Source organism: Penaeus monodon, chromosome 4 (genome assembly GCF_015228065.2).
Source record: "Penaeus monodon isolate SGIC_2016 chromosome 4, NSTDA_Pmon_1, whole genome shotgun sequence".
Taxonomy (NCBI): domain Eukaryota; kingdom Metazoa; phylum Arthropoda; class Malacostraca; order Decapoda; family Penaeidae; genus Penaeus; species Penaeus monodon.
In genome coordinates this window covers 52,856,233-52,867,120 of record NC_051389.1, presented here as the reverse complement: position 1 = coordinate 52,867,120, position 10,888 = coordinate 52,856,233, and the positions used below count along the sequence as shown (strand labels likewise).

Genomic DNA, 10,888 nt, shown 5'->3' with positions numbered 1-10,888 from the left:
TTTTTTTTTTTTTTTACAAAGATGATATTGAAAAATGTAGCACAACGGCACGGCATGTATAACCAATGTTTGATTGACAGCTTTCTACATAAGCAGAAGCACAGCCAGTTTGGATAGATGCTATAGCATCTTACCCTGGCTTTTTGCAGGGAATAAATTGTTCTGTAAATAAATTTTTATCATCTCTCACTTGAAAAAAGGCAAGACTGACCTTTCAAACTCCTTTTCTGCTTCCTCTGCATTGAGAGCCTTGTACCTAGGGACAAGACTGAACTTATACCACTCTTCAACAGGGTACGCTTCAAAGGCCCCATCTTTACCCTGCATAAATACATACCAGGAGGAGTTCTCTGAGACACCACCTTCTCTGATTCCTTTATATCTGCAAAGTAAAATCTGATATGAGAAAGACAAAAGAATTCTCTTCCTGTATCACCAAAATTCTTACTATATCTAAAATCAACATTTACTACAAAGAAAACATAATGAACATGATGGTTAATGGTTAATGTATATAAAACAAAAGTGCTCTTCATCATATGTCATATACCATTATGGTATAGTATTGTGGTGAAAAGGGTAAAAATGAGTTAGTGATTAGGATAAGTGGACAGAAGAGGATGGAGAAGAGAAAGAAAAGGAAAGGGGGAGATGAAAAGACCATGCAAATTAGTTGAGATGAGGGCCGAGGTCCAAGGTAAGGGCGATCCCCTACATTGGGCCAAAGTCTTCATCTCCTAAGCCCCCCACGATGACAACGAGCAAGGGGTTGGGGGAATAGTGAACATAAGAGTACAAACTTGTAAGACTTATTTTCAAAATCTTTTTCCCTTTTATGGTAATAAATTATAAAAGCAGCATGTAAATCGCCATACAAGTCATTTTCTATATCTAAAAACAAACTTTTCAGTTTAATCTGTCATAGGTTATTGCATCAAATAAAATATTACCAGGCTTATAATATCTATAAATATCACTAAGATTAATGTCTATTTAAAAAAAAAGTTAACTCATTGATACTAAGAATGCATATACCAGCATTATTCTTTGTTGTTTTCTTTATTCATTTTCCTAACCCAAAGACAGCTTCACAAGTGGTTGGTCATCAAAGAATTGGTTACTTACCTACTTGCCCCATTCTCAGAAATTCAGGTTGAAAAATTAAAATTTGGAAAATTACATTTTCTATTATCAACGTGTTGGCCGATAACTGTCAATTGGGTTTGCACAAAAAAATAATTACATGAAAACAAATCCATCTCTGGGCCTATCAACTGTTAGGGATACTTGCATGCTGCCATATTAATGCCTTTCAGCATTTTAGACAGCCTAGAGGCTTTGGGGTTTTGTTTAGCATTAAAATAAAAAAATGATAAAAAAAAAAATTTAAAAATAATAAAATGATATTTTTTTTGGGAAAAAGAATTTTTAAACAAAAATAAAATAGTAGGGCTTTGGTAAAAGTTTTAAAAATTTGAGAAAATATTTTAAGGGAAACTAAAAATAAAATTAGGGCAAAAAAATAATAAAATTTTTTTTTTTTTTTTTTTTTTTGGTTTTTTTTTTTTTTTTTTTTTTTTACTTAAAACAGATAACAATTAAAAAAAATAAAAATTCCCCATCAGAGCTTTGTCAAATCAAAAAGGAAAAAAAATAACAAAAAAAAAAATATAAATAAACAAAAACAATAATACCCCACAAAAACCTTCCATTCCTAAATCAAAAAAAAAAACAAAAAAGCATTTCAACAAAAATTGAGAAGGCACCCATTTTTTTTCCATTTTTGCGCCAAGTGAAGGATCCTGGGTGATTTCTGGTCGGTATTTCTTCATGTGGATGCCCCATTTCTTTCGCCTTTCTCCCCCCTTGGGCAGACCAAATAGACCCGGCCCCCTACCTAGGAAAAATGAGTATTTAATTGTTTGGGAAAGTTTTTGCTGCATGTTGTTTTAAATCTGATGACTTTTTTTCTAGACTCGAATACAGAGCCTAAGGAGAATTTAAAGGGACTGTCTATCCTTTCCAGAGAAGGGCGATTCTGATAGTTACCCAGAAAAAATTTGTATTTTGTGGGAAAGAAAAAGAGACAAGGGCATGATATTTTTTTATATTGAGGGAGGGAAATGAACATGCTAATATTACAACGAATGATAATGCTGACGAAAAGATAGAGCTAAAGATGCCAAGGGGAACAAAATGAACCTACAAATATTTCAGAGAAGTATAAACATGATCATAAGGGAAAAAAAGAATTTTTTCAAAAAATTTTAAAAAGGGGGAGGGGAAACTTTCTAGTAGTCACTTTAGTTCATTTGGGGGTTTTCACACCAAGGTGGCACCATATGGACATTTTTCAGGCGCTTTTACTCAGTTACATGATAAACATTGGAGAATGAAATTTATTGCCTAAAATCCTAAATTTCTGTGATGTGATGTTCAGCAAACAAATTTGTACAAAAGTTATGTTTATTGGTTCATTACTGGAGAGGACAGCTTACATGAGGGATGCACCATCGATTTTTCCTTTTTCATGACTGCCTTTTATTACCTTTTCACCAAAGCTTCCTCACTTGGGGATGAAGCATGGGTTTCAAATGTTTTGGCAGTATCTGTCAACACTTCAAAAAAATACTCTTTTTTATCCAATATTTTAGAAGTTTTCCTTTTTATCACGTTTTTTGATTTTTAAATTTTTTATATACGTGGTAATAATGTTTGGGTGAAAGGCTCTTCAATCTGACAAAACTGTTGAGGTGCGGGCAATGACAAAAAGAAAAGCATGTTGGGTCTGGATCATGCAGGGTTCTGGGCCCCGAACATGCTATGCCCCTCTGTCCCAAGTGCCCTTAGTTAAGTGCCTTTCTTCGAGAGAGAGAGAGAGAGAGAGAGGGAGAGAGAGAGAGGAGAGAGAGAGGAGGAGAGAGAGAGAGAGAGAGAGAGAAAAGAGAGAGAGAGAGAGAAAAAAAGAGGAAAAGAGAGGAAAAAGAGAGAGAGAGAGGAGGAGGAAAAGGAGAGAGAGGGGAGAGAAGGAGAGAGAAGAGAGAGAGAAGGGTAGGAGAGAGATGGGAGAGAGAGAGAGGAGAAAATTAAAATATTATATTATATAATATTATGTATATATATATATTAATATTTAAAAAATTTTAAAATGTATATGTATATGTATATATTTATATTGAATATGAAGAAAATGATATGATATATTATATATATAAAATATATATATATATAATATAAAATATATATAATAATATAATATATATAAATATAAATAATATATATATATATATATATAAAATATATATAAATAATATATATAAATATATATATATATTATATATAATAATATACTATATATAAATATATATATATTATATAATATATATATATATAAATCGTATATATATAATTAGTATATATATATATAATTATATATAGATATTATAATTATATATATATTAATATATATTAGATATATATATCTATATAATATATATATATATATATATATATATATTTTTATATATATATATATATATATATATATATATATATAATAATATAATATATTATATATATAACAGAAAAACACTGGTTTTGGTACTGCACTGTATTTTGCTTTTTTAAGTTTATTTGCATTATAGTTTCAAAAGCACTTACTCTTTAAAAGAGTTTTCGTTTCTAATTCTATTATCATCATTATAAAATTTTTTAATTTTCATTAAAATCTTATTAACATGATCATGTCTTAAAATTTTTTTAAAAATAAACCCCGGGTTTTAAGGCATTTTTCTGGGTTTTTCTCTGCTGGGGGCCTACTTGTATCCAAGTACCCTGAAAAATAATGGGAGTTAAATTTTCCAAAATTTCTTTTCTTTTTATTTACACCCTTTTCAAAACCCCCCTTTTTTTTAAAAAAAAAAATTTTTTCCCTTTATTTGGGTTTCCTTTTAAAAGAAACCCAATTTTTTTTCCCCAAATTTTTAAAAGATTACCATTTTCCCTTTTAAAAGGGGGCCCCTTGGGGACCAAAAAAACCCCCCCTAAAAAAAATCCCTTTTTCCCCCCTTTCAATTTAAGGGTTCCTTGGGAAAAATTTTTTTTTTTTAAAAAATCGGTTTAAAATGGTTAAAATTTTAAAAAAATTTTTCCCATTTTGGGAAACCCCCCAAAAAACTTTGTTGTGGAAACCCCCAAAAAAACCCCAAAACATTTTCCCCCACCCTTCCCGGGAAAAAAGCCCCATTTTAAAAAACCCCCCCTTTTAAATTCCAAACCCCCAAATTTTGGGGGGCCCCAAAGTTAAAAAGAACCCCAACCACCCAACCCCCGCCCCTTTGGAAACCCCCAAGGGAAAAACCCCCCAAGGTTCCCCAAAGGGTTAACCCCCCCCCCCCGCCCCAAAAGGGGGTTTTTTTGGTTGCCATCCCAAAAAAGGGAAAAAAAAAAATTTTAATTTTTTTGATTTTTTGTTAAAAAAATTTTTAAATTTAAAATTTTTTTTTGGGGCTGTTCATTTAACTTTTTTTAATTTTTTGGGTAAAAAAAATAAGGTTTTTCCGGGGGAAAACCCTTTTCCCCCCCCCCCTTCAAACCCCTCCTTTAGCCCCTTTTTAGGTTTTCCTTTTTTTGAAAAAAAAAATTTTTTAAAAAAAAGGGCAATTTTGGAAAAAAAATAAAAAATTTTTTAAAAACTTTTTAAAAAGAAAATTTAGTTTTTTTAATTATTTTTTTCTTTTCTAAAAGAAAAACAATTTTTGTTTTAAAATTTTTTACAAAAAATTTTTTTAATTCAAATTAAATTTTAAAGAAAAAAAGCCCCCAAAAAAAAAAAAAGTATTTTTTAAAATAAGCCATGAAGAGCTGAAATTGGAGGATCCCCTGGTTTCTAAAAATTTCACAGGATAATCATGTAACCTCACTTTCAGAAAAAAATACTCAACTGAGAAAAACAATTTCTGATGCCTGTCACTAACTCTTTGTATCTAGATTGCTGTTTCCCACATGTACTTACAATGATGTATATCTATAGTTAGTAATCAAGTAGAAACTGTTTATTATTCATATATCTTAAGATTTGAATATTGTATTTCTATATGTGAAGTAATGACACTATAATGACTAATGTGCAGTGAACAAAAATTCCTCTAAGATTATAAAACTACTTTGCTTGTGTGAGAAAAATCACCTACATTTTAAACAAACTCACTAGTTGTGGTAAAATTCCTGATACTTTCATAGTGGGGGTGGATAACTACAAACTGCATAAAACAATGAGACAATTACATTTTCACCCAACCCACAATTTTCTGATGTGCTTGGTATATATTATGGTACTTTGATACATTTATGTTTTTAAAAAGTATACCTGATTTCTCACAGTCCCCCTAAGATCATTGGGAATGTTGTGGTAGGCACAACTCGAAACTAGACACTGCAAAAGGAAAGAACTACAAATCAATTGAAGCACTCCATTGATCACCATAAAAACATCTGGCACATAAGAAAATTGTTGGCTGGGTGAAACTGTAAATTGACAAAATAATGCTAGTTCACAACTTCAGGGGGATGGAAAAAAATCTTAAGGTAATTTCAGGGGGGCTGAACCCTTGAACATTCTTTCTTACTTGGGCATCTCATCATCCAAGCTCTTGAACTCCTTCATGTTGTTCTCTCTTTCCATCTTGGTGTGATTCCATGACTTGAAGTCGACCCCCAAGGCTGTGTGGAATCGCATCACATTGTACTTCTTTTTGAGTGACCTGTTGAGACATTTTTCCATTAGTGCATTGGTGTCTCTTCTATTGTACTAAAATGAATAATGCTGAATTCAGAAGCTATAAACAAACAAATTCTTTATTTCAAACTATATTTGTAGGTACTGTTTTTTATATAATGCACAAAAACAAACTTCAAAACATCATACTTACTTTGGTACTCTTACTGTGTACTCCATCTCTGCAAACTAAAACAAACAAAGCCCTAAATTAGTGGAACAATTAAAACTGCTAATATCATAGTGATAAATTTCTTTGTCTGCTTGTCTCTCTCTTCTCGTCTGTCTCTTCTTCTGTCTGTCTTTCTCTCTCTCTCTCTTCTGTTTGTTTCTCTCGTCTGCATTCCTTTTGTTCTCTTCTGATTGTCTGTATGTGTCCTGTCTGATTGTCTGTCTGTCTGTCTCGCTCTCTCTCTCTCTGTTTGTCTGTCTGTCTCTCTCTCTCTGTTTCTCTGTCTGTCTCTCTCTCTCTCTGTCTCTCTCTCTCTCTCTCTCTCTCTCTCTCTCTCTCGTCTTTCCTCTCTCTCCTCTCTCTCTCTCTCTCTTTTGTCTGCTGTCTCTTCTCCTGTCTGTTTTCTCTCTCTCTCTCTCTGTTTGTCTGCTCTTCTCCTCTCTCTCTCTCTCTCTCTCTCTCTGTCCTCTCTCTTCTTCTCTGTCCTGTCACTCTCTCGTCTCTCTCTGTCTCTCCTCTCTCTCTCTCTCTTGTCTGTCTTCTCTCTCGTCTGTTTGTCTGATCCTCTCTCTCTCTCTCTCTTTTCTCTCTCTTCTGTTTGTTTCGTCTCTCTCTCTTCCTCTCTCTTTTCTCTCTCTCTCTCTCTCTCTCTATCTTGTCTCCTGCTCCCTCTCTCTCTCTGTTTCTGTCTGTCATCTCTCTCTCTTTTGTCTGTCTCTTCTCTCTCTGTTTGTCTCTCTCTGTCTTTTTCTCTCCTCCTCTCTCTTCTCTCTCTTCTCTTTTGTCTGTCTTCTCTCTCTCTCTTGTTTGTCTGTCCTCGTCTCTCTGTCTGTTTTGTGTCTCTCTCTCTCTCTCTTGTGTCTCGTCCTCTCTCTTCTGTGTGTCTCTCTCTTCTTTTCTTCTCTCTCTGTCTGTTGTCTGTCTCTCTCTCTCTCTTTTGTCATGCACTCTCCTCTCTCTCTGACTCTTCTCTCTTCTCTCTCTCTCTCTCTTCTGTCTGTCCCTTCTCTCTCTCTTCTTCTCTGTCTCTCTCTCTCTCTTGTCTGTTTTTGTCTTCCTCTGCTCTGTTCGTTGCCTCTCTCTGTCATGTTTGTCTGTCTCTCTCTGTCTGTTTTCTGTCCCTCCTCTGTCCTTTTTTCTGCCTCTCTGTCGTTTTCTGTCTGCCTCTACTCTCGTTGTTTCTCTGTCTCTCTCTGTCTTTTGCTGTCCTCAATATGTCTGTTTGTCTGTCACTCTTCTGTCTGTTGCTACCAATCTGTATGTATTTCTGCCATACTGTCATGTTGCCATCCAGGTTCAATCTACTCAATCCTATGCATGTCAGTGTATCCAGTATCCAATGGGTTTGAACACTCCTCCTGAAATTACAAAGAATGACCTGATGCCATTTGTTCATGTTTCCTTTGATCCTACTCTGTCTATTTGTAGTTTCTGCTTCGTTTGTCTTGTAAATTCCTGAGCCCTTTCTCCTTTCTTTTCTTGAAATTTTCTACCTGTCAATGCCTGTCTTTGCCCACCCGCTCTCCTCTTTCCTTATTTTTCGTATCAATTTTGTCTACCCGATGTGGATTCCATCTCCTCATGCATTTCCTCTTTGTTCTTCTTACTCTGTTTCTCTTGTCTCTTGTATGTCACCTCCCTTCGTCTGTCTTCTCCGTTTCCTTCTCTTTTTCATTTTGCTTTCTTTTTTTCTGTGTTCTTTTTTTTCTTGCTCTTCCGCTTTCTTTCCCGCTTCGCGTTCCGCTTCCCCTCGCACGCATTCCCTATTATACATTCCTCTGGTTGCCCCCCTCTCCTACCAATACTTTGCTGTGCTCTATTGATGCTTCTACTGTGATTCCGCTCCGTACATTTTAGTTCCCTCTTCCTATTTGCTTCAGTTGTACTTTTTCACTTCAACCTTCCTCGTTCAATATCTTGTATTATCATAATTTAGTCTAGCACATTAATTTATGTACTATTAGCTTTCCCAATTTTTTTAAAACCCTTAGAACCACCCCCCGGAACCCCCCCAAAAAAAAAACTTTCCGAAAAAAACCCCTTTAATTTTTCCTTGATTTTTTGGGTATCGGGAAACTTTTAAAAAACTCTTAAAAAAAACCTTTAAAAAGGTTTTTTTTTTTTTTTAATAAATTCCCCCAATTTTTTTGAAAAAATGGGCAATTTGGGCCATTTTCCCCCCGAAAAAAACCCAAACCATGGCCCAAAACCCGATTGAGTTTACTTTATTAATTTTTTCATACAAAAAATGGCTACACTTGTACTAAGTCACCAATGACCCATTACAAGTACTGTCTTTTGCCCTTTCCCCTTCTCCTTGATTTACAAAAATTTTTTGCTTATTTTTTGCTGTTAATAATTTTTATAAATTATAGAATATAATTCTTAAAAAAAATAAAAATCAATATTAAAGCTTTAGTAAAAAAACATTATTCCCCCCCCAAATTAAGGGAAAAGGGGAAAATAGGAAAGGGGTCAAAAGGGTCATTAGAAAACCCATCAGTTACGACTTTTCACAAAAAAAAAAATAAAAAAAAAAAAAGAGCAAAGCATTTTCCCAGTAGAAAGGGGTAAAAAAAAAAAGGTTTCATAAAACTACGGGCTCCCTTTTAAACCCTATACCCTTTAAAATTTTTGAGAAAAGGTTTATACTATGCTGTTATGCCTTTTTTATTATATTATATTATTAATATTATATATATATTATATAAAATATTATATATATATATATTATATATATATAATAATTTTTTAAAAAAAATATAGGACTATGACAAATGAAAATAATGTTTCTCTGGTGGAAATAACTGGCACTGTTAAAAGTGGGATTTTTGTGATATGTTTGAGGTCGGAGTCGAGCGAGTCAGGATATTTTTACTGATTCAACTCTGACTCCAAGCAGCACCAAATCTTGATCTGATCCGACTCACAGCTATGACCTTCACGATCTGTTAACATGTAAGATATCAAGGTACAACAATTCATAATTAAGGGGAAAGCATATTTATTCTATGTAGCAGCATTATTTTAAATGAGGAGCTGACGTATACGGTTTATTAGCAAAATCACTTTATATTGATCAAGTAAAAGAAGCTAAGACACTTATTCAAAGACTGTTGTCAGACAACCTTACTCTGTATGTGATCCCTAGAGGTGACTGGATTAGTCTCAGAGGGTGAAGTCCAATTCCTAATATCTAACAATACTGTATCTCATCATTTCTGATGAATTAACCCTTTTCCCGACGGTAGTATTCATATGGTCCTGGCCCCGCTGTCCTGGGGCTATTATTCGTGCCCTAGCATGCAATACCACTCATGCCAAATACCAGCATCCTCCGTTTCTTCCGTAATACTACAAAAAAGGCTTGTATTTTCAGTTTTCATTATTATTTAGTCCTACTGCCATATTCCTGATAAATCGGACTGAAGGGTATTTTTGTTGTTATATAGACTCCATAGTTGATCATATTCAGTCTAGCTTAAAAAATAGCAGTTGCGCATATGGAGTTAATCGGTATATATGCATTATTTTTTTTTTTTTTGATAGTAAAAATGAAAGTGTTAACGATTAATCCACTTTCACTGGGAAAAATATTATTTTGCTCTGATTACACCAAAAAACAACTCATGGCATCTCATACTCCACCATGGCATGTACTACATTGTCCCGGCAGATAGTCACGCCATGTCATGGCAGTGCTAACCACCCTTCGGAATGGTTAAGATTCACACATATTACAATGTGAATAATGCAATTTAATGGCTGTGTGAAATTTTTATAAATTGTGAGGGCCTTCAAGTGAGAGACGTTTTACCATGCGTGTAAGTGTTACAAGGCACCAAAGGTCTAAATATAGAGACAGAGATAGAGGGAATGGATCTGCTATTTTATAGAGCATAAGAAATAGTCATAACAAAACAGGTACAGCTGCTACGGCCTCACATTTATCATTAAATAAAAATATCCACTACAGATCACTACATATTCACAGCCCAATTCTTAATTTTGCATTCTCTGTAAGTTGGTACAAAGTGTTAATAAAGGGGGTTGGAGGGGGGGTTTGCCCCCCTGTCTGGGGAATATACAGAAGATAGTAACGGTTAGGTTTGGGTTTGCATGACACCCTGGTTTTAGGACTTATTTCTGGAGGGTGCTTCACACTCGGTAGCAAACAACAAAATTACCAAAAACTGTGACTTTTCGTAAACACCGGATCTATAGGTCATAATGTCAAAATAAACACTTGGCCAAGACATGGGAAAATATTAGTTAGAAAAATTACACCGCCTTTCTCTTTCGTTTACAAATGCTTTTCACCACAGCACTGATGACTTCGACTATCGAGAAAATATTATGAAAATTACTAATTCACTATAAATCTATAAAACACGGACAGAATGTGTACACGTATGTGAGAGTTTCCGTCTGGATTTTGTCTCGCGTCTATACTTTGTTGTTGTTAATATTTACAATTCAAATTATATAATAAATATTCAAAATGCATAATATTCAACACATGTATAGTTTACTCGTTGTAGAAACTGGCAGTATATGATACTTATCGTTAAAATTGCAAAAATCCGCCTGCCTCACCAGAGTTGCGATGAGAATGCTTTACAATGAATCTCTCTCCAAAGCTGTGATTATAAACACGGGTTGAGTAATGGATATTGAGTCCTTGTATTTGTTAACACCATAATGAATTTCAATCTTATGTGCGTAATGAGATACATATGTTAATTCTGGGAGGCAATAATTTAATCAGATACACATGAAATCTAGGAAAATGTATGTTATATGTACTGATTTCGTCATAAATAAGATCTATTACACAACCTGGAAATTACTGAAGCGTCAATCCGCGTAATTCAAATGACCTTGCAACATTGAAAAAGAACGAATTACTTCAAAATATTTTGAGATTATGAAATAATGAA

General features: G+C 33.9%; 1 protein-coding gene and 1 long non-coding RNA gene across 2 annotated transcripts in view; one reads left to right on the top strand and one right to left on the bottom strand.

The window, feature by feature from the left end:
* Positions 1-117, top strand: part of LOC119572600 — a 2,165-nt gene extending 2,048 nt beyond the window's left edge. The window contains exon 3 of the mRNA XM_037919704.1: positions 81-117. Within this exon, the coding sequence (XP_037775632.1) occupies positions 81-117 (37 nt within the window). The remainder of the gene's footprint in view (positions 1-80) is intronic.
* A 5,481-nt stretch (positions 118-5,598) lies between these two features.
* On the bottom strand, positions 5,599-10,591 carry LOC119598960. Its single transcript, XR_005231042.1, has 3 exons — positions 10,545-10,591; positions 5,931-5,965; positions 5,599-5,762 (listed from the first exon to the last, which is right to left on the bottom strand). It is a non-coding gene; the product is annotated as an uncharacterized LOC119598960 (long non-coding RNA).
* Positions 10,592-10,888: the final 297 nt, after the last annotated feature.